Source organism: Oncorhynchus mykiss, chromosome 10, assembly GCF_057628025.1.
Source record: "Oncorhynchus mykiss isolate SJ-2025 chromosome 10, ASM5762802v1, whole genome shotgun sequence".
In the NCBI taxonomy this organism is placed as follows: Eukaryota; Metazoa; Chordata; class Actinopteri; order Salmoniformes; family Salmonidae; genus Oncorhynchus; species Oncorhynchus mykiss.
In genome coordinates, this window is record NC_143031.1 from 23,917,606 (window position 1) to 23,942,373 (window position 24,768).

The 24,768-nt window shown below is 41.1% G+C and overlaps 1 protein-coding gene across 8 annotated transcripts in view; it reads left to right on the top strand.

Annotated features, from left to right (window-relative positions):
• Positions 1–23,695, top strand: part of LOC110533527 (protein turtle homolog B) — a 192,222-nt gene extending 168,527 nt beyond the window's left edge. For 4 of the 8 annotated variants that reach the window (XM_090186173.1, XM_090186175.1, XM_090186174.1 and 1 more), the window contains one exon: positions 4,677–5,790. In XM_090186173.1, the coding sequence (XP_090042299.1) occupies positions 4,677–4,743 (67 nt within the window). In that variant the 3' untranslated portion in view covers positions 4,744–5,790. Of the gene's footprint in view, positions 1–4,676; positions 5,791–7,060; positions 8,741–18,830; positions 18,962–19,153; positions 19,227–20,055 lie in introns of those variants that run through there. The other 4 variants (XM_090186177.1, XM_090186178.1, XM_090186172.1 and 1 more) reach the window with 3 other exon arrangements.
• The last annotated feature ends 1,073 nt before the right edge of the window (positions 23,696–24,768 follow it).

Genomic DNA, 24,768 nt, shown 5'->3' on the forward strand with positions numbered 1-24,768 from the left:
TGAGATTCTTCAAATAGCCACCCTTTGTCTTGATGATAGCTTTCCACACTCTTAGCATTCTCTCAACCAGCTTCATGAGGTAAGTCACCTGGAATGCATTTCAATTAACAGGTGTGCCTTGGCATTCTCTCAACCAGCTTCACCTGGAATGCTTTTCCAACAGTCTTGGAGGAGTTGAGCACATTTTGACTGCTTTTCCTTCACTGCGGTCCAACTCATCCCAAACCATCTCAATTGGGTTGAGGTCGGGTGATTGTGGAGGCCATGTCATCTGATGCAGCTCTCCATCACTCTCCTTCTTGTTCAAATTGTCCTGTTGAAAAACAAATGACAGTCCCACTAAGCGCAAACCAGATGGGATGGCGTATCACTGCAGAATGCGGTGGTAGCCATGCTGGTTAAGTGTGCCTTGAATTCTAAATAAATCACAGACAGTGTCACCAGCAAAGCACCATCACACCTCCTCCTTCATGCTTCACGGTGGGAACCACACATGCAGAGATCATCCGTTCACCTACTCTGCTTCTCACAAAGACATGCCGGTTGGAACCAAAAATCTCAAATTTGGACTTGTCAGACTAAGGTACAGATTTCCACCAGTCTAATGACCATTGTTCGTGTTTCTTGGCCCAAGCAAGTCTCTTCTTATTATTGGTGTCCTTCAGTAGTAGTTTATTTGCAGAAATGTGACCATGAATGCCTGATTCACGCAGTCTCCTCTGAACAGTTGATGTTGAGATGTGTCTGTTACTTGAACTCTGTGAAGCATTTATTTGGGCTGCAATTTTTGAGGCTGGTAACTCTAATGAACTTATCCTCTGCAGCAGAGGCAACTCTGCATGGTGGTCCTCATGAGAACCAGTTTCATCATAGCGCTTGATGATTTTTGAAGAATCTTTCAAAGTTGTTGAAATTTTCCGTATTGACTGACCTTCATGTCTTAAAATAATGATGTACTGTCATTTCTCTTTGCTCTTTTCTGTATACCACCCCTACCTTGTCACAACACAACTGATTGACTCAAATGCATTAAGAAGGAAAGAAATTCCATAATTGAACTTTTAACAAGGCACACCTGTTAATTGAAATGCATTCTGGGTGACTACCTCATGACTACCTCATCTGGGCAAGGCAAGGGTGGCTACTTTGAAGAATCTCAAATATAAATATACAACTTTTTAGGTTACTACATGATTCCATATGTGTTATTTCATAGTCTTGATGTGTTCACTATTATTCTACAATGTATAAAATAGTAAAAATATAGAAAAACCCTTGAATGAGTAGTTGTGTCCTAACTTTTGACTGGGACTGTACATGCATGGGCAGCACTTTTGACTGGGAATGAAAGTTACAGATTGTGGTTTAAACATAGCAAATACGTTGCCATAAAAATGTCAACATCATTCAGTTCTTAATTTAACTGTGGGTTGAAAGTTCCGGGAACAATTTACTTGAAGTGTGCAGGTGTAATCCATTATGCTGTTAGAATGCATCATAAGACTTGTCATAAGAATGTATGGCCCCCTTATTATTATCTTATAATTACTCTCATAATCATCCTTACTAAATAAGCCATTTTGAGTCACTTTTAAGAAAATGTCCTACATTTCCTACATAGATGGACATATTATAAGCGTATTATAAGAAATAAAGGTTCATACATGATCTCACACAAATGATCAATGAACCTACCAGGTACCACCCCAAAGCCATAAACACGGGTACCTTCATAGATATCATCCTAACCAACTTGCCCTCTAAATACACCTCTGATATCATCCTAACCAACTTGCCCTCTAAATACACCTGCTGTTTTCCTGAATATCCTGGAAGGATATTCATCTCATCCCGTCAGTAGAGGATGCCGTTTTTTTTTTAATGCCTTCCTCACCATCTTAAATAAGCATGCCCCATTCAAGAAATGTAGAACCAGGAACAGATATAGCCCTTGGTTCTCTCCAGACCTGACTGCCCTTAACAAACACAAAAACATCCTATGGCGTTCGGCATTAGCATCGAACAGCCCCCGTGATATGCAACTTTTCAGGGAAGCTAGAAACCAATATACACAGGCAGTTAGAAAAGCCAAGTCTAGATTTTTCAAGCAGAAATTTGTTTCCTGCAACACAAACTCAAAAAAGTTCTGGGACACTGTAAAGTCCATGGAGAATAAGAACACCTCCTCCCAGCTGCCCACTGCACTGAGGATAGGAAACACTGTCACCACCGATAAATACACTATAATTGAGAATTTCAATAAGCATTTTTCTACGGCTGGCCATGCTTTCCACCTGGCTAACCCTACCCCGGTCAACAGCACTGCACCCCCCACAGGAACTCGCCCAAGCCTTCCCCATTTCTCCTTCTCCCAAATCCAGTCAGCTGATGTTCTGAAAGAGCTGCAAAATAAGGACCCCTACAAATCAGCCGGGCAAGACAATCTGGAACCTATCTTTCTAAAATTATCTGCCGAAATTGTTGCAACCCCTATTACTAGCCTGTTCAACCTCTCTTTCGTGTCGTCTGAGATTCCCAAAGATTGGAAAGCAGCTGCGGTCATCCCCCTCTTCAAAGGGGTGGGACACTCTTGACCCAAACTGCTACAGACCTATATCTATCCTACACTGCCTTTCTAAGGTCTTCGAAAGCCAAGTCAACAAACAGATTACCAATCATTTCAAATCCCACCATACCTTCTCGCTATGCAATCTGGTTTCAGAGCTGGTCATGGGTGCACCTCAGCCACGCACTCAAGGTCCTAAACGATATCTTAACCGCCATCGATAAGAAAGAAACAATACTGTACAGCCGTGTTCATTGACCTGGGCAAGGCTTTCGACTCTGTCAATCACCACATCCTCATCAGCAGACTCGATAGCCTTGGTTTCTCAAACGATTGCATCGCCTGGTTCACCAACTACTTCTCTGATAGAGTTCAGTGTGTCAAATCGGAACGCCTGTTGTCCGGGCCTCTGGCAGTCTCTATGGGGGTGCCGACTCTCTTCTCTGTTTGGACCGACTCTCTTCTCTGTATACATCAATGATGTCGCTCTTGCTGCTGGTGAGTCTCTGATCCACCTCTACGCAGACGACATCATTCTGTATACTTTTGGCCCTTCTTTGGACACTGTGTTAACAAACCCTCCAGCTGAGCTTCAATGCCATACAACTCTCCTTCCGTGGCCTCCAATTGCTCTTAAATACAAGTTAAACTAAATGCATGCTCTTCAACCGATCGCTGCCTGCACCTGCCCGCCCGTCCAACATCACTACTCTGGACGGTTCTGTCTTAGAATATGTGGACAACTACAAATAACTAGGTGTCTGGTTAGACTGTAAACTCTCCTTCCAGACTCACATCAAACATCTCCAATCCAAAGTTAAATCTAGAATTGGCTTCCTATTTCGCAACAAAGCATCCTTCAATCATGCTGCCAAACATACCCTTGTAAAACTGACCATCCTACCGATCCTCGACTTCGGCGATGTCATTTACAAAATAGCCTCCAATACCCTACTCAATGAATTGGATGCAGTCTATCACAGTGCCATCCGTTTTGTCACCAAAGCCCCATATACTACCCACCACTGTGACCTGTACGCTCTCGTTGGCTGGCCCTCGCTTCATACTCGTCGCCAAACCCACTGGCTCCAGGTCATCTACAAGACCCTGCTAGGTAAAGTCCCCCCTTATCTCAGCTCGCTGGTCACCATAGCAGCACCCACCTGTAGCATGCGCTCCAGCAGGTATATCTCTCTGGTCACCCTCAAAACCAATTCTTCCTTTGGCCGCCTCTCCTTCCAGTTCTCTGCTGCCAATGACTGGAACGAACTACAAAAATCTCTGAAACTGGAAACACTTATCTCCCTCACAAGCTTTAAGCACCAGCTGTCAGAGCAGTTCCCAGATTGCTGAAACCTGTACATAGCCCATCTATAATTTAGCCCAAACAACTACCTCTCCCCCTACTGTATTTATTTAGTTTCTTTGCACCCCATTATTTATATCTCTACCTTGCACATTCTTCCACTGCAAATCGACCATTCCAGTGTTTTACTTGCTATATTGTATTTACTTCGCCACCTTGGCCTTTTTTTTTTGCCTTTACCTCCCTTCTCTCACCTAATTTGCTCACTTTGTATATAGACTTATTTTTCTACTGTATTATTGGCTGTATGTTTGTTTTACTCCATGTGTATCTCTGTGTAATTGTATGTGTCGAACTGCTTTGCTTTATCTTGGCCAGGTCGCAATTGCAAATGAGAACTTGTTCTCAACTTGCCTACCTGGTTAAATAAAGGTGAAATAAAAAATAAATACAATTATATCAAGCATGCAGGCTTTCATCAAAGGCTTTCCAAAGTCAAATTAATTTTGACAGAATTAATTTTAGACTTTTGGAAATGTTAATGTGGCTGTCTGCAGGACGTACTCACATAATACATAGTTGTTCTATGTCAGTTTCAACATAAATATTTAATCTCATCAAATTTCACTGTGGTTTCTCATGAGTTTGTCCTATCTTTAGACAAGCAAGTTTTTTCACTGTTACTTTGTTGTCAATAACAATAGCACCTTTTTTTTTGCTAGAATGAACAGCATACTGTAGAAATCTCCCTCATGTTGGTATGTCACAAAAAGTCTTAGCTGAATATACCTTGTGTCCTTCCAGATTGTTTGCAGCCGAGCAGCCCCTGAATCTCTTTGTGATGAACCTGCCCCTGCACACCCGAGCTTGACTTAACCCTGCCCAACCATGAAACCCTTTCTTATTTTCTTTGTGAATTGATTTCATGTGATACGTAGTTAATTCAACACAATGTTATTTTCTCCGGCAGTTACTCTTTTCTATGCTTTGCTGTTTTCCTCTCAGCTATTCTGTTGGATTCTTTGAAAAGTCAAGAGTATTTAGTGTTAAGTTTAGTAGAGTGAGTATGTGTAATGGTAAGCATACAGTGTTGGTGCCAAATGGTGCTCATGTTACTGTATAAAAGCACATGGCACATTATATACAGTACATACAGTAACATACTAGAAGTATAATGTTGTATATGTGACCACCTGTAATTTTACAGCGTTGTAATCAAACCAGTGAATCTATATGACCAGGAGAACCCTTATGAGGTTCTCACTTTTACATATGTGTATTGTCCTCATCTGCTGTACTGCTAAAAGTCATTCTATAACCAGTGTTAATACATCTTTGTCTCATAATAATATGAGCGGTGACAATCTTAACATGAAAAATGGCACATTCAGTAAATGTCATACTATATTCAAAAGTGATTTTTATAGAAACAAACAAGCCAGCATATTACATATTACAGTTCTATCTAGACTGAAGTATGTGTATAGCATTGCTTGTAATAGCTATTTCTATGTATTCAACTTGTTGATATAGTTTTAGATATTATGAACCACATGAGTAGTAGATATTGAATAGCTTGCTGGAAGAATCTTGAATGTGGGTTGTGCTCTGCGTCCAGTGGAGTCAGATGTGTTTGCCTGTGTCACGCACTCTACTTGAAGACCCTGCACCACAACAGACAGTGCCTTCTGCGGAGAGAGAACGTACGTGCCTCATACGTAGCAGAGAATGAGAACGTCATTGCTTTTCAATGCGGGTCCTCGACTGTCAGTTGCCTTAGAAACTCAGCCCCTCCATTGCCACCGCAGACATCACAAGCACAGCTAGGCCTTAGTGATTCAGCAAAATAGAGAGACTGAAAAGCCTCAGCCTTACATTGTATTTTGGTACTCTGAATAAAGTATTATCATATCGTCCAGATTTTTCTCTTTTCTTTTCTGGAAAATGCTTGTTGTTCCTCATTTCTTGGTATAACATAAATACTCTCTTTGACTAAATGGGCTTTCAAATTTCTTCCTAATGAATAAAACCCATACAACTAATAACAAACACGTAGTCCAATTTCTACAATGAGAACCTTAGAATGTACTGTATTCTAAGTGGATATTCTTAAATTCAAATCACAATTTGAAATACAAATAACATGCATGTCAACACCACATATAAATATAGTGAGAACAAGGCTCGAGAGTATGTGGTCCAGGGAAGTTTGAGTAATGACAAGACTTATCGAGAAAAAAGGAGGGGAAAAGGGAGAGATGCCCACTCTGCTAAAGATGGTCACCTGAGTTATCAAGATGGCCATGTCTGGGCAATGGGAATGTGTGGGTGTGATGGGGGAGCATGTAAGAACCAACCAGAGGCAATGACTATCAGAGGTTTATTCAAATCTAAGTAAATGGAAAGGTCAGGTGATACAACACACACATTAAGCATTGTTATTCCACTGAGAGACACTTAATTAATGTGACTGACTTCACATCAATTACACTACCATGACTGAACAATGAAAATATTACTCAATCAGAAACTAACAGGCAGACATGATTTATAATCGGCACAGTCTCCTGTTGAGCTGTTCAAGTGATGCGGTTGAGCAAATGGAAAGTTAATAGAAAACATAGACTGTTAACCCTGCACATAAAATATACTTTACTCAGTGGGTCATCTGACTCCATACCAAGATCATGCACCTATGACTCAACCATGCACCTATGACTCAACAATTTATTTAGAATGTTGCGTAGGAGAGCAGTCCAAAACTCTAAAGTTACTGCTGCACATGGTCCCTCCATCTCCATCCTCTATTCATAATCAACATAATCAACATTCAATCACTGCCTTGTCAGATCAAATCATTTGCGCATCGTAGCAGTGTCTGAAATCCCCATTTAAACTTCAGGCTCAAACTAAACTTATTCAGATAAACAATTATGACAATATTTATTTTGTTACCTAAAATAAGAAACACTTATAGTCAGAGCTTGGCTCTTTAAAAAAATATTTTTTTATGGATACATGTGTCATCTCTGATTGGAGACTTTATTTTATTTATTCCATCGTAATTTCCAGTTAAAATGTTGCCTGGCAGTAAAGGCATCGACAGAGGTGCTTAGTTTGGTTGTTTGCTGAGTCATGTTAAAGGAGGCAGGCATTGACTGGCCTTCTGTCTTTCCATTGTTTCTCAGGTCCTCCTCTGGTAAGGTGAGTCCGGAGAGTATGCGTTCCATGGGACAACCATCAGAGTGTTCTGAGGACGGGCATAGCATGAGCATGAAGAAGATCCCCCCGAGTTCTGCGAAGAAGGAAGAACTCTCTCTGTACAAGAAAACCAAGCGAGCAATAACGAGCAAAAAGTACAGCGTCTCCAAGTATGAAATGGAGGCAACCACGCCCATTGAGTTGATCAGCCGAGGCCCTGATGGACGCTTCGTCATGGACCCCAGCGACATGGAGATGATTTCCATCAAGCCCCGGCGAATTGAGGGCTTCCCCTTCGTCGAAGAGTCAGACCGCTATCCCGAATTCCGCCAGTCAGATGAGGAGAACGATGATCCCGGGCCCATGCCCCCCGTCATGGCAACCCTTCGACCTCACCAAATCTCCCCCATCTCCAGCCAGGAGTCTTACCTGCAGCCACCAGCCTACAGCCCCCGCTTTCAGAGACCCATGGAAGGTATGACCATCATGGAGAGCAGTCGGCTTGGGGCCACGGGGCAGATCCAAGGCTCCCTGCACCACAGAGCCTTCCCCCAGAGCCACGATAATTTCTACGGGTACCTTGGCAGGCCTGGGGAACCCGACCCTCCACCCCCTTTCTACATGGTAGACACCAGCCCTCTGAGCTCTGTCATGTCATCACCACCTTACCACCCCGAAGGGCCCTTTGGTCACCACCGCATCCCTGAGGAGATGGGGGAAGGAGATATTCATCACTATGCCGTCTCAAGCTTCCCCCTTCCCCTGACGCTTACCTCTTCCTCTCACTCCCCGGAGATCTGGCACAGACCCGATTTCCCCTTTGCAAATCTGGAAAGGCCCCACTTCATTTTCCCACCCCACCAACCTTTGCATCTCCACCGGGAACCTTTCTTTCCTCCTCCCCATGTTCTTCCCCCTGGTGCTCTCCAGCCATCCTCTCTCCAGGTGCCCTCCTATCCCGGTGTTCTGCAGCTGGAGGTCCCAAAGAGCTGTCCAGGCAAGTCTCCCAGCAAGGTCAAGCCTCAGGGCCTTCCAGTCAAGCGTTTAGCTATGCAAGAGGCTCAGAGTCTAGGGAAGCTAAGACACATAAGCTACGGTATGGGTGTGCCGGTTTTGCCTTACCCCGACCCAACAGCCCTCATGGGCAGCCCTAGCACATTCAGTAGCCTGGACACCCGGTGGTTTGAGCCTACCCCCCGGCTCAGCCCCAGGCAGGCTCGTAGAATGGAGCCTAGCATGATGGTCCTCCAACCTTCCCGCCTCTCGCCCCTCACCCAGAGTCCACTTAGTTCCCACGAGGGCTCCCCAGAGATTCTAGTGCGACCGCGTCCCCGTCCTAGCTTCGTCCAGCCCTCCATACCTCCAGAGATGTCTGAGATCACCCTGCTTCCCCCCTCTTCAGCCAGCTTCTCTCGGAGGTCGTCTCCCTCTTCCTCTCCCGCCCATGGTCAGGTTAGCAAGAGGGCAAGTCCCAGCTTCCGCTCCCACATGGCCTTTGCCACCTCCGCCACAAGCTACCCGTCCCAGTCCCCGTCACCCCCCATGGAAAGCAGCAACATGTTTGGGCAGATCCCAAGTGATCCCATTGGGCAGATACCATCCCAGAAGAGAACTGAGGAGGAAGTCCTTCCGTCCGAGCCCTCTCCACCCCAGTTTTCAGCTTCAGGGTAGGTGCACTAGGCCTTCAGAGAGGGATTTACTTGTTATCTGCCCCATTACCAATTGCTTTAACTTGTTAGGTTGCACCTTGAGTTCTGAACGCAGTTACATTGAAGACAATTTTGGTTCTACTTTTAAAAGCTAAATACACTTGTCAGGAAAATTTGGGTTGGACTACATACAAATGTCAGTTTTTAGAGTGAAATATCAATATATATTTTTTTATTTTTTTATTGACAAATGACTTAATCAAAGAATAGAATTTATGATGATAAATTGACTAGGGACTCTTACATTATTCATTGCAATGTAATTTTGCTGTATAGATTTATTTTATGGGCTTGGGAGTTCTGACGTTTTTAACTCGATCAATGCTGCTTTTCATGTAAGACATCAACTTTCAAACATCCATCCATTGAATCTGTGAAGCACTGTACCAAACTTGTCTTTTGACCAATCCCGATTGTTAATTTTCCTCTAAATTCGGACTTGGTGGATCAACTCCTTTGTGACCTAACAAGAGAAATGATTTGCTTCACAGATTACCTTACAGACCTTTCGGGGCTACAGTAAGTCTTTGGAGAAATTGCCATTATTATCTAAACCATTTCAAATGCATTGTGCAGTTTGTTTGATACAAGCCCCTAAAAGCCTGGAATCAGAGGGACATCACCACAGGATCCCTGGTTTTCCATGTGTGTCATGCTTTACCCTGCTTTCACCCAACAGGAGGAATCCCATATGTGCATCCGAATTGACTTTCAGACAAAACAAACACCATTGCTGTGTCTAACTCTTAGGCCTTTTAGGACTCGGTATTTATCATGCAGAGGGTACTTTTATGAGAGTCCATCTCAGCAGGCACAGGGGGGTCCATCCTCGTCCTTAGTAACCTGACTGCATGAACTGCCTCTTCCCTGAACCTTCCATCCCAACCCCATCCCTCACCCACCCCTCCATTGCTCCCAGGACATCCCTGGTCTGACTGCCAGGGAGGCTTGTTGGGCGAAGCGTGTTGCAGGGATCTGTCTGCTTTCATGTGTTGCAATGTCTCCATCATTATTGATTAGGGGCAGTTGGTGGTTCTTGATGGCTCCTGGAGTCTTACCTGCTTTGTTTTTGATTGATCTCAGCTATCTGGGCAGCGTTGTTGTGACCAGGTCCTCTACACCACAATAGGTAAGGGTTGGATCCATGTCTGAAAGGGGGGGGGGCAGCAGGTGGGGCTTTGAATCACCTCGTCCTTTAAAGGGGAATACGAGTCTTTCGGTCTTGCTTTGTTTAGTTTGTTACTCCAATCAACTTGCATTTCCTTTTTTCAAAGTACTATGCATTTTGAGTCCTACAGTCTGCAATAATGTATGCATTCTGACATAAACATGCATATGTCACCCTTTATGATAATTGATTTGGAGGTTAGACACATACAAAGCCTTCAGAAAGTATTCATACCCCTTGACTTATTCCACATTTTATTGTGTTACAGCCTGAAAACAAAATGGATGTTTTTCCTCAACCATCTACACCAGGGGTTCTTAAACTTTTTGATGTGCAACCCTAAGTAACAGTACAGAAAAAAAATGATCAGGCCTATTGTACATCTTACTGTATAAATTATTGTTGATAGAAAGTCTAGGTTGGAACTGTTGCTCTTAAAATACATATGTTTTATTCTGAACTGGAATAAACAGATTGATCACATCAAACAGATGTAGACCAGAAAACACACACATACACACAGTCCTAATGAGAGGTGGGCTCAGTTTTTGACAGTGCAACACTGAGGTCATGGTCAGCATTGACACTGTTTCTGTACTTGAGAACTCTGACTTGCATAGGTATGTGGTGCCAAACTGGATCAGAATATCTACTGCTTTCTCAGTCAGACAGGAGACCGCTTCCTGCTGCAGATGAGCAACCCAGAACTGTGTGAGTGTTTGCCTCCAGTTCAGAATAAAAAAAATATTACTTGTATTTTTACAGCAACAGTTCCAAGCTAGACTTGTTTCCAACAATAATTTATACAGTAAACTGTACAGTAGGCCTGATACTTTTTCATCTTCATCTGTACTGTTTCTTAGGGTTGCACTATCAGGAGCTAGTTAACGTAAACTCACGTAAAGTCGTACATCGCCTTGGTCCGTACAATTGCCCTTATTTTAGCGCCCCCAAAAAACGTAATACTTCCAGATCAACTGTAATATCAATACCATTGTAAAGCACAATTTCTCCCCTTTCCAACAGAATCAATTACATGACCTAAACACTGCCCGTTTCTGCATAATTCAAGCAGGCAATGAGCCCCGTCGGATCTTTTTAAAAATGGCGAGTGGGGAAGCAAAACTAATGCGTGATAGTGAGAAGGAGAGATGTCGTGTGGGAAAATAGCTTTTTTTCACTCGATCTGTCCAACTTATCACCTTATTGCCTCTAAAATTTAAATAAAACACTATAAAAAGTTTATATAATGTGTCATTACATGACTATTTGAAGGTTTGTGTCGAATTTGAAGGGCGGTTTATAGGGCGGTGCTAAAGTGATCTAGTAAAGTAAACAGCGGCTTTGACAATGATGATCGCATGCAATAATGATGCAAAAAATGACTAGGTATCCCCCTTACCATTTCTTGTTTTTAAAGGATGAGAGAAGTGCTACACCTGGTGGAGAGAGATTGTAAGACAGAAATAGTTGCTTTATGTGTGCTGTACTTTGCGACATGACATGTCCCGATGTAACGGAGGGTCCGTTAATTCAACTTTTCTCCAATACTATAGAGCCATTACCATGTCGATCAACGCTTGAATAGAAACCTAGTTCACCACCCGATTTTGAAGTCAACACAGTCTCATTAGTTTTCTTTGTAGCCTCGTTTGAATGTCGTAGTTACGGAATGGGGTGAGTTTATGTTACCTTGCTTTGGCTAACGTTAGCTATTAGCTGTGTAACGTTACAAGGCCAGGGGATTGTTTGAAAGAGAAACTCATATCTACTACTATGAGAGATAGTACTCCCTTATTTCTGCTTATCATCACCTGTTATAAAATGTAAACAATGCTTTGCTAGTTGACTTACTTTTCCACTTTCGAAGCAGTTTCCTGAAGCATTCTGCCCTGTTCTGAAATAACACCCTGGGTTTACCGTTATGTTGTGCCTGGATGTTTGGTCAGGACGTGTCGTTTTATTAATTTGCTCGTTTTGAGAGACTCATTACTAAGCACTTCCCCACACAAAACACAGTGGGCGTTCCTCGTTATTTCTCAAAGTTTGTATGAAAGAGACATAAAGTCATCACTGTATTTGCGTTTCATTACGATTGAGCTCAGTCAGAACTTGTGGCTAGCATGAGTCCAATTCATTACAGCGGTGAGTGATGGCGAGTGGGAAAAACAAGTCAGTGGCTTGAACGGAAAACTGCATGAAAAAGATCCGGTAAACCGCGAAGCACACAGGGCATCTCCCAATACCTCTCCCACTCGAGAAGCTGCCAAACTGAGCCGAGACCGCTGCTAAACAGAGATCGCAATGAACCAAGAGCTGCAGTTGCGCTTGGCCAAGTCAATTCCAGTAATTTATTAAATAATTATACATTTACGTCGCGACCCACCATTAACAGGTCCCGTCGCAACCCATACTTTAAGAAACGCCGATCTACACACACACAACCCCATAATGACAAATTGAAACAATTTTTTTTTAGATACAGTACCAGTCAAACAGTACTACTCATTCCGTGTTTTTTCTTTATTTTGACTATTTTCTACATTGTAGAATAATAGTGAAGGCATAAACTATGAAATAACACAAAAGTAGCCACCCTTTGCCTTCGTGACAGCTGTACACACTCTTGGCATTCTCTCAACTAGCTTCATGTGGAATGCTTTTCCAACAGTCTTGAAGGACATCCCACAGCTGAGCACTTGTAGGCTGCTTTTCCTTCACTCTGCTGTCCGACTCATCCCAAACCATCTCAATTGGGTTGAGGTCGGGTGATTGTGGAGGCCAGGTCATCTGATGCAGCGCATCAGTTTTGGGACATTGTACTATTGAAAAATATATTATAGTCCCACTAAGGGCAAACCAGATGGGATGGCGTATCACTGCAGAATGATGTGGTAGCCATGCTGGTTAAGTGTCTCTTGAATTCTAAATAAATCACTGACAGTGTCACCAGCAAAGCACCCTCACACCTCCTCCTCCATGCTTCACAGTGGGAACCACACATGCGGAAATCATCCGTTCACCTACTCACAAAGACACGGCAGTTGGAACCAGAAATCTCAAATTTGGGCTCATCAGACCAAAGGACAGATTTCCACCGGTCTAATGTCCATTGCTCATATTTCTTTGCCCAAGCAAGTCTCTTATTATTATTGGTGTCCTTCAGTAGTGGTTTCTTTGCAGAAATTCAACCACGAAGGCCTGATTCACACAGTATCCCTTGAACAGTTGATATTGAGATGTGTCTGATACTTGAACTCTGTGAAACATTTATAAGGGCAGCAATCTGAGGTACAGTAAACTCCAATGAACTTATCTTCTGTAGCAGAGGTAATTCTGTGTTTTCCTTTCCTGCGGCGGTCCTCATGAGAGACAGTTTCATCATAGCGCTTGATGGTTTTTGCGACTACACTTGAAGAAAGGTTCTTCAAATTTCCGCATTTACTGACCTTCATGTTTTAATGTAATGATGGACTGTCATTTCTCTTTGCTTATTTGAGCTGTTCTTGCCTTATTGTGGACTTGGTCTTTTACCAAATAGGGCTACCAAACCACACCTACCTTGTCACAACACAACTGATTGGCTCAAACGCATTAAGAAGAGAGAGAAATTCTACAAATTAACTTTGAACAAGGCACACCTGTTAAATTAAACACATTCCAGGTGACCTCATGAAGCCAAGAGTGTGCAAAGCTGTCATCAAGGCAAAGGATGGCTACATTGAAGAACCTCAAATATAAAATATATTTAGATTTGTTTAACACTTTTTTGGTTACTACATGATTCCATATGTGTTATTTCATAGTTTTGATGTCTTCACTATTATTCTACAATGTAGAAAATAGTAAAAAATAAAGAAAGACCTTGAAGTGAGTAGGTGTGTCCAAACTTTTGACTAGTACTGTATGTTTGCAAATTTATTGAAAATGAAATACAGAAATATTTTATTTACGTAAGTATTCACACTCCTGAGTCAATACTTTGTACAAACACCTTTGGCAGTGATTACAGCTGTGAGTCTTTCTGGGTAAATCTCTAAGAGCTTTTCACACCTGATTGTGCAACATTTGCCCATTATTATTTTCAAAATTCTTCAAGCTCTCATTGCTTGACAACCATTTTCAGGTCTTGCCATATATTTTCAAGTAGATTTAAGTCAAATCTGTAACTTTTCCCCTCAGGAACATTCACTGTCTTCTTGGTAAGCAACTCCAGTATAGATTTGGCCTTGTGCTGAAAGGATAATTAATCTCCCTGTGTCTGGTGGAAAGCAGACTGAACCATGTTTTCCTCTTGCATTTTGCCTGTTTGCTTAGCTCCATTCCTTTTTTTTATCCAGAAAAAAAACTCCACAGTCCTTAACGATTACAAGCATACCCACAACATAATGCAGCCACCACTATGCTTGAAAATATGGTGAAATCCCTGAGCGGTTTCCTTTCTTCCCGGCAAATAAGTTAGTAAGGACACCTGTATCTTTGTAGTGACTGGGTGTATTGACACACCATCCAAGGTGTAATTAATATCTTCACCATGCTCAAACGAATATTCAATGTCTGCTTTTATTTTTTTTTACCCATCTACCAACAGGTGCCCTTCTTTGTGAGCCATTGGAAAACCTCCCTGGTTTTTGTGGTTGACTCTGTGTTTGAAATTCACTGCTTGACTGTGGGACCTTACCGATAATTCCATGTGTGGGGTACAAAGATGAGGTAGTCATTCAAAAGTAACGTAAACACTTTTATTGCACACAGAGTGAGTCCATGCAACTCATTATTTGACTTGTCAAGCACATTTTTACTCCTAAACTTATGTAGGCTTGCCATAGGTAGCTTGTTGGTTAGAGCGTTGGGCCAGTAACCAAAAGGGTGCTGGATCAAATCCCCACGGTAAAAATCTGTCATTCTGCCCCTGAACAAGGCAGTTATCCCACTGTTCCCTGTGCACTGTGGGTGTTGATTAAGGTAGCCCCCCACACCTCTCTGATTCAGAGGTTAAATGCGGAAGACACATTTCAGTTGAGAGCATTCAGTTGTACAACTCACTAGGTATCCCCCTTTCCCTTAACAAAGGGACTGAATACTTATTGACTCAAGACATTTCAGCTTTTCATTTTTAAATGATTTGTAAAAATTCAGAAAAAATATTCCACTTTCACATTATGGGCTATTGTGTGTAGACCAGTGACAAACAAAATCTCAATTTAATCCATTTAAAATTCAGGCTGTAACACAAAAAACTGTGAAAAAAGTCAAGGGGTGTGAATACTGTCTGAAGGCACTGTATCACTGACACAACTGCATGCTTGAGTTGAATGCTAACAACACTATTACAACATTCTTTTTCGATGAAGAATGTTTTGGTTAATTACAGTGCCTTGCGAAAGTATTCGGCCCCCTTGAACTTTGCGACCTTTTGCCACATTTCAGGCTTCAAACATAAAGATATAAAACTGCATTTTTTTGTGAAGAATCAACAACAAGTGGGACACAATCATGAAGTGGAACGACATTTATTGGATATTTCAAACTTTTTTAACAAATCAAAAACTGAAAAATTGGGCGTGCAAAATTATTCAGCCCCCTTAAGTTAATACTTTGTAGCGCCACCTTTTGCTGCGATTACAGCTGTAAGTCGCTTGGGGTATGTCTCTATCAGTTTTGCACATCGAGAGACTGACATTTTTTCCCATTCCTCCTTGCAAAACAGCTCGAGCTCAGTGAGGTTGGATGGAGAGCATTTGTGAACAGCAGTTTTCAGTTCTTTCCACAGATTCTCGATTGGATTCAGGTCTGGACTTTGATTTGGCCATTCTAACACCTGGATATGTTTATTTTTGAACCATTCCATTGTAGATTTTGCTTTATGTTTTGGATAATTGTCTTGTTGGAAGACAAATCTCCGTCCCAGTCTCAGGTCTTTTGCAGACTCCATCAGGTTTTCTTCCAGAATGGTCCTGTATTTGGCTCCATCCATCTTCCCATCAATTTTAACCATCTTCCCTGTCCCTGCTGAAGAAAAGCAGGCCCAAACCATGATGCTGCCACCACCATGTTTGACAGTGGGGATGGTGTGTTCAGCTGTGTTGCTTTTACGCCAAACATAACGTTTTGCATTGTTGCCAAAAAGTTCAATTCTGGTTTCATCTGACCAGAGCACCTTCTTCCACATGTTTGGTGTGTCTCCCAGGTGGCTTGTGGCAAACTTTAAATGACACTTTTATGGATATCTTTAAGAAATGGCTTTCTTCTTGCCACTCTTCCATAAAGGCCAGATTTGTGCAATATACGACTGATTGTTGTCCTATGGACAGAGTCTCCCACCTCAGCTGTAGATCTCTGCAGTTCATCCAGAGAGATCATGGGCCTCTTGGCTGCATCTCCGATCAGTCTTCTCCTTGTATGAGCTGAAAGCTTAGAGGGACAGCCAGGTCTTGGTAGATTTGCAGTGGTCTGATACTCCTTCCATTTCAATATTATCGCTTGCACAGTGCTCCTTGGGATGTTTAAAGCTTGGGAAATCTTTTTGTATCCAAATCCGGCTTTAAACTTCTTCACAACAGTATCTCGGACCTGCCTGGTGTGTTCCTTGTTCTTCATGATGCTCTCTGCGCTTTTGACGGACCTCTGAGACTATCACAGTGCAGGTGCATTTATACGGAGACTTGATTACACACAGGTGGATTGTATTTATAATCATTAGTCATTTAGGTCAACATTGGATCATTCAGAGATCCTCACTGAACTTCTGGAGAGAGTTTGCTGCACTGAAAGTAAAGGGGCTGAATAATTTTGCACGCCCAATTTTTCAGTTTTTGATTTGTTAAAAAAGTTTGAAATATCCAATAAATGTCGTTCCACTTCATGATTGTGTCCCACTTGTTGTTGATTCTTCACAAAAAAATACAGTTTTATATCTTTATGTTTGAAGCCTGAAATGTGGCAAAAGGTCGCAAAGTTCAAGGGGGCCGAATACTTTCACAAGGCACTGTACCATGACAGCTGACAGGTACATATAAAAAGCTGAAAGAAAGTCCTTGCACAAGCAAGGCCCTGACAAAAATGTTATCTGTTCTGTTGACCACAGAAGCATTATTATGTATAATGGTGTTACTTTGGCAGCTTAGCTGCACTTATCCTTACTTTTTTGTGCTTTCTTTTGTGTCTTCATTAAGAATAAGCAGTAGATATCAGAGGAAATATATATGTATCTGACAAAGACAATTACAATTGTAATAGCCTTTTTCTAAGCCTACCCAATGTTATATTATAGATTGTCCAGACTGTAGTAGCTTGTCTCTCTCGTCTAGTCTTGTGGGTTGTGGCAATGGGCACTTTGTTATGTCCTCTTTGACTTGTTACATTCTTAGCATTCCTCTCAAGCAGTAGACATACTATCCTTTCTTACTTAAGGTGCTTTTGTATAATACACCAATTAAATATTTTGGACCCATGCTCTTAGGAAATATTTTATATGATTGGCAGTCGAAACTCCCTTAACTTCAGTCAGTAGGAAACAAAACACGCAAATAACCTAATTACACTTGTAAGTTTGGACTGCAGAACAGTTCTCACTACCATGTGAAGCAAGTGTCCTTCCACAACTGTTGACACACTTTCTTGATATTGTGGGGAAAGTAGCATTAGCCCAGGATGTGAGGGGGACCAAGCACCCCTGGTTTTAGGTCCACAGTCCTATGAAGTGCTTTTATATAATAATATAATATATACCATTTAGCAGACGCTTTTATCCAAAGCGAATTGCAGTCATATGTGCATACATTTTAAGTATGGGTGGCCCCAGGAATCAGCCCCACAATCCTGGCGTTGCAAGCGCCATGCTCTACCAACTGAGCCATACATGACCACTTTTCAGAGTATTCCCCTTTAAAGTCCTGTTCCATGTGCAAACTGCCATGCATGCCATCGCTAAATATTTATATTCAGTTCCCCCCCAAAAAACAAATATCTGAATAAACTCTTGTTACATTTGTTGTCCGAGTGCTTCGTTTTGGTTTTGGCTTATTTTTCGTAATGTGACTGTTCCCAAGTAGCCATTTTCCCCTCCCGCCATCTCTCCCTGTCAGCATGGTGAAGCCCATTGTAGACAGTATCCATGTCTATGAATACATATTGATGATGCTTTGTCGCTCAGCTGTGATTTTCCCCCTCTTCTAAAAGCCTTCAATTTCTCTCTGCAGCCACAGCTGGAGGACAGCCCCTTTGTAATGCTATTTGTTTTCGTGTCTTTTGAGGAACTGGTGTGTTGGTGACAGAATTTGTGGGCTGCCGTTTTAAGGTGCCTCGGTATCTGGATAGGGATACTCGTTCATGTTCTACAAATGACAATATTGTTTCAGATTTGCAACTGTTCTTTTCAGAATAAAAATGGTAAAATAAACCATAAGAAAGTGTTGCTCTTTACACTTAAGCTTGAAATCAAATTCCATTTGTAGGGTTTATTTTTTATTATATATATCTTTTCACTCCCCTCTGAAAATAACATGTGCAAATCTTTTTTCTAAATGTTTAAGCACTGTAATAATCTTGTATACCTCACCTTGGGATAAATTGACGCATCACAACTTTGTTACAAGGATGATTATATTTTTTAACAAATCATAGAACAGATAGTGTAAAATACAGGAACACCCTAGATTCAAGTCACACAAACATACCTTTTGATTTCGTTTGGCCGAACTATTGGCTTTGTTCAGTCAGAAACCTCAGGTGTGTCACATTGCTCCAAACGTTAGGTAATGTGAAGCAGAACTCATAAGGTTTGATCCTTGGACTTTGAGGGCCTCTCATGCAGACAGAGAGGTCCAGTAGACAGATGTTCCTCAGGGTTACGTGTCTTCTCCCTCCTTTTTTGTTCAGAAATCGTCGAGGTGAGCCGAGTGCCCCTGCGGGGTCTGAGAGGTTTGATGCATTGAGGTACCAACGTATTAAAAAGGCCAAGAAGATGATGGTGGTCAACAACAACAACTCCAAGTCCAGAAGAAAAACAGGTGAGTCCTCTGGCATTGTGGTTGTATGGTCCTGACGTAAGACAATGATTGAATAACATGCACATTTTGTGGCATACCGCTCTTATGACAGAAATTGTGTCTGGCAGACTCTGGCAGATTTGTTTTCAGTAGCCATATATATTTTTAGAGGCTTCACCACAGCAGGATTAACAAGGACTTTCTCTTTTACAGGCGCCAATCAAATTACATATATGCATCATACGATGCTATCTACTCAGCGGCACGCCACTATGGTGTGATTAAGGTACCATGGTGTGATATTTTCCCCATCTCTGATACCCACCCGTAGTGGTGGTAACACCAAGGTAGTTCCCTCAATGAGTTCTGCAGTTCTCCAGAAACCTAACTTCGACACCAACTTTCTCCATAGTCATGAAATAATTTCTAATAATACTTACACAGGTATCAAATGACTGTAGATGATCAGTTAATACAATTTATCTTTTGAATCATACAATTCAACGTCTCACTTATTCATGTTGCATTTCTAACTCATTAACTTATTTGAACCATTGTAAGATAATTTTTTTGTTGCCCAACAACTACCTTATTTTGGTCCCAAACATGTAGGTGCCACATTGTAGAAGCCCTTTAATGAATTTGAAACATTCAAACCAATAGTGTCATTCATCTGGCATTGAAATGCATTTTATGGACTGTTGGCTAGCTAGCATTTGCTAAACCTAAAGCCTACTGTAGCTATCCAAATGTGTTAATTAATTATTATTGAGGATGGGGACGTTATGATGATGTAACCCGAGTAACGTTTACATTTTGCTGATTGGGAAGTATCTACTCTCCTAGAGTATTGTGCGCAAATAACCATATTGTGGTGGTATGGTGTGGTGAGTGGTACAGTGTAAAGTATTTACCTTGGATTGGAACTGAGCTCATTCTCTAATTCAACCACCCTTTTTTCTGACCCATGGTTTCCTGTGTGTTTTGCATGCCTCACCTTCCGACCCAATGTATGTCTGATAGCACCCAGGACCCTTACTCTCCACCTCTGCCCTCTTATCCTGACCTAGGGCTCGCTCACCTCTGACCTGTATGTCGCTATCCCCGTCCTCCAGGTGTCTCCACCTTTCAGACCCAGCAGGACTACACCTCTCAGGTACTCCAGCCCGAAGAAGCTCTCTACCTCCGCAAGAAGAAGAAACGGCCAGTCAGACAGGACCCTTATGCCCGCTTCTCCGCTCTCCTGTACCGCCGCCCGCCCCGGGAGGACCGGAAGGCCATTTTGGCCAGCATGGATAACATGGACCCAGACCATGCCACTCTCCTCTGACACTGTGGGGGAGTCAGGTTACACTCTTCCCCCAAAATGCCACAAAACCCCACCTGGAAAATGACCTCTCAGTCTAAAGCGTTGCTCATTCCCCAGCATCAATCAATGGATTTAAGTTCCTTTTTTAAAAGAAGTTGAAAGTAAAACAGTGGCTATCCAATGTTTCCAAAGTTTTACTCCAGTGCAAAACATTTAATTTGAGGGAAGCAATACTATGTGCTACAACATAGATTACTTTGAAACAAATGTTCTAACCATTTGGAAAAGGACCCGTCTGAGGTTTTCACTTTCTATCTCATCTTTATACTTCAGTACAGGCGTAGCCCATTGTAAAAACGGCCCATGAAGCCTAGTTAGGTCTCAGTTTACAGCACCTTGCTCACCCGAGTATCCTCACCTGCCTCACTCTGATAGCCCTCTATCACCTCCCAGAGACTCTCCCATCCACACAGGGTTCTCACTCAGATCCTACAAAATATACCTCAGAGCACAGTACATGGCACCACAACGAGGCTCAGCTAGCTGAACACAACTGTATTGGCGTGTATGTTTTTTATGATCTTATAATTTATTTAAGCAGGGTTTGGTTGAAATTTGACACAATTTTAATAACTCCAAATATGAAAATCCAATTGGTAACTGTCACGATCGTCGTAAGGAGCGGACCAAAATGCAGCGTGGTATGTGTTCATGATGATTTTTTAATTAAAGAAAGCACTGAACACGGAATACTAAACAATAAACGACCGTGACGCTATAATGAGACACAAGCAACTAACATAGACAATCACCCACAAACAAACAGGGAAACCCAGGCTACCTAAGTATGATTCTCAATCAGAGACAACTAATGACACCTGCCTCTGATTGAGAACCATACTAGGCCGAAACATAGAAATCCCAAAATCATAGAAAAACAAACATAGACTGCCCACCCCAACTCACGCACTGACCATACTAAATAACGACAAAACAAAGGAAATAAAGGTCAGAACGTGACAGTAACAATATATACCAACATTTGATTAGGTCGATGTAGGTCTACTATAAGTTGTATAATGATATCATGCAGATCAAAAATCTATCCCTGGGCTCTGGTCTTTTGACACACCATAACTGAAGTGTTCATAATGGCTATTAGGGAAATGGAGCATGTTATGCTTCACATATTTGATATGTTGTGGACATACAGTATCCATCATCAAGTATTCTCTTGAATCATTTAGAAGGTAATTGTACAGTTTAGTTATTCTTTATAAACATTCATTCAATTGTATTCTCCTTTAACCCCATAAAGGAATGGTGAGTATATCCCCTTATGGGGAAGATCTGTCATAAAGTAAGCACAAAAGCTCATAGATCTATTTTGAATAGGGCGAGGGGAAGGGATTACATTGGGATTATGCTCCATTTGAACAGAACTCTAGGCTACTGTACATCTCTCAAGGCATACAACCTCACACACTCTACACAACACAGTTACTATTCAGGTTGGACTTTGGTTGTGTCATCGTCTGGGAAAGGAGTTTGCACTGGAGCAAAAGTTTGTCTTTTGCCATTTTGCTAAATAATGTTTGTTTTTCTCTTTATTTGATGCCATCTTCACTTGTACTATTATACTTACTGTAGCGTCGTGAATAGTTCCGAGGGCTCCATATCCTATTTAAAAAGTACTATAGTAATGCCAAAAATACTACAACTTCCTTAATCAATAAAAACATCACATGTACTGTAATGAGAGGAGGATAGGATTTTGTGCCATAGTATACTATAGTATTTTTTCATTCATATGGGCCTGAGTCGATGAACAAGGGGCTTATGATGGCCTTTATAGGGCTTCTTCTGGTTGCCCCCTTCTGTTTTGTTTTTTTGTAATTTTGTTCTCAGTTGTATATGAAAGTAACTGCCTTTGATGGCCATTTGCTTTATTTGTAGCCTTGGCATCTTTTTGTCTTCGTGTGCTTGGAATTCCACATGGCTGTGATGAGAAGAATATCTCGACACTTGTCAATTCTCCTTCGGAAAGATCAATGGAGGAGCTTCTTGTGGAATAACGGCTTTTATTTTTAAGTTTTTATTTTAAAAAATGTGTTTTCCTGTCATTGAAGGGTGCTTTTTTATAAATTGGCATGTATTATCATGTCGATATAGACATATCTAGGCTCGTCAAGGCTGAACTGTGTGTGTCATGGCAATGGGGGGTGATCTGGTGATAGTCAGAAAATGAGAGGGGTGTTTGGAATGGTTTCACCCATACATGTAGGAACACAGGTGCTGCTGTGCACTGGAGACCAATTGCTCATATGTTTTGGTTCAACTGTTTGGTTTGACATTTCTCTGAATTATGTAAAGCAGGCACTTTGATTTGGGTATATTAACACATTTCCCTCATTGGGTATATTATTGATACTGTACAATAAAGGCACTAAAAGGTAAACCCTCCCCCCAAAAACAAAAACCGATGTTTTGGTATCGGTTTCATTACTTCATTTTGGGACTTTGTCAACGATGGACTAATGAAACAAATATCAAAATATAGTTTTTGTTTGGGGTTTTCCTTTAAGAGTTGCAACTTCAGGTGCTAACAAACTCACCAATCTGAAAGTGGTATTTCTACTTGCAGAGAGATTAGTAATTTCAGAGGAACGACAGCTACCACATATATGAAATTATACTGTAATTGATCATACTTGATGTTTTAAGGTTGGTGCAATACAACCATACGCCTTTCAACATCCATCTTGGTGCTTCTTAAGCTGGATGTGTACATTGAGTCCAAGAGAGTCTGAATCATGGAAACCAATGCTCATATTATGTTTATTTTTTGGCGTGTAGAACGTATATACTTTGCCTGCATATGTATTTTACATCATTAACAGATGACATATTGTGGATGCCTAGTCATGTACCTTAAAGAGTCGAAAGAAAGACGAGCAAAATTTCTAAAGAAGAAACTCTCAAAGTTATTCTACGATGGTTTTATGGAGCCAGGTTACAGTCTGTTCTGTTGGACTTCAAGTGAGAAACCTCAACTGAGGAACAAGTGTGTCAAATGGCCACAATTTCTTGACTTTTGTTTGACAGTACAGGACTTTTTGGATGGTTTATTATCCATTTGTGGCTAAACTGAACCTGAGTGTTACATATTGCGTAGTCGGCAGGATCAAGATGTTCTATTTATCAGTAAATCCCCCACGTTGCACTTGTAAACACATGACATTGAGTACGGTTACATGCACACAATAATATGATTATTGTGGATAGTCAGATTAATATAATAGTTTGATTTAAAAAATTACATATTTTCAAGAGGAACGATTTCCCTAATAATCCTGTTTACATGGACACATCTGAAATCAGGCTCCCTGATGGCACTCTGATAATAAATGCAGAAAATCGGCAATCAAAATAAACGTTCTACCACAGCGACCATGTTATTTTTGGGAAGCATATTTGATTCTGAGTTCGGACATATAAAGTTTCTATGTGAAAACTACTTCTAAGACGCATACATACATTTGGGATGGCAGGGTAGCCTAGTGGTTAGAGCAGTGGACTAGCAACCAGAAGGTTGCAAGTTCAAATCCCCAAGCTGACAAGATACACATAACCCACTGTTCCTAGGCCATCATTGGAAATAAAAATGTGTTCTTAACTGACCTTAAATAAAGGTCAACAAAACAGAACATTTATTCTGAATTCACTTCACTCGCTCTAAAGAGGGAGGCTAGCGCATGCGCAGATCAAATACACTGCTGGAACACCGATTAAGGTGTTTACATGTCCTAATAATTTGAAAGATTCCCAGAAAACAATTGTTTTAATCGACGTATGCTTACTTCGATTTTGACCTTATGCCGATTAAGATAAACAGAATAAGGTGTTTACATGACTATGGCATAATCTTTCTACTGCCATAATCAGTTTAATATCAAATTATTACTGTGCATGTTAACATACAGTATAGGCTGATACTTTAAATAATTAGCATATTCCCTTCCTAGACTGATGATTTAGAAATATTCCTTAATTTGTGCTGATCCAACGGGATTTATCGACACTGTAAGCTTCAATTTAAAAAATGTACATGTTAAATCAAAATCAAGGCAATAACATTCAGAAATATGTTATGGTTTCTCTATTTTTTACAAAAAATATGTATCTGCTGATTATTTAGGAATGCAAATTGTTGGCAATTATTTTACAAACCCTCCCTCGGAAGAATTATATAAATATGACAATCCAAAATTCAAGGAACATATTCTATTATAGAACATATATTAAATATATAAAAATATATTCTTCATTCAATTATAGCATATATTGCACAATGTATTATGAAAAAGTATATATTTTAAATAAATTGGACAATATATGCATGCAATAACATATATGCGTATATATATTTTCTGATATTTTGGATTTCATATATGAAAATGATATTTATGTAGAGTACTTTTTCCACACGGGTGACTACTTGCACAAAAGCAATTGGTAG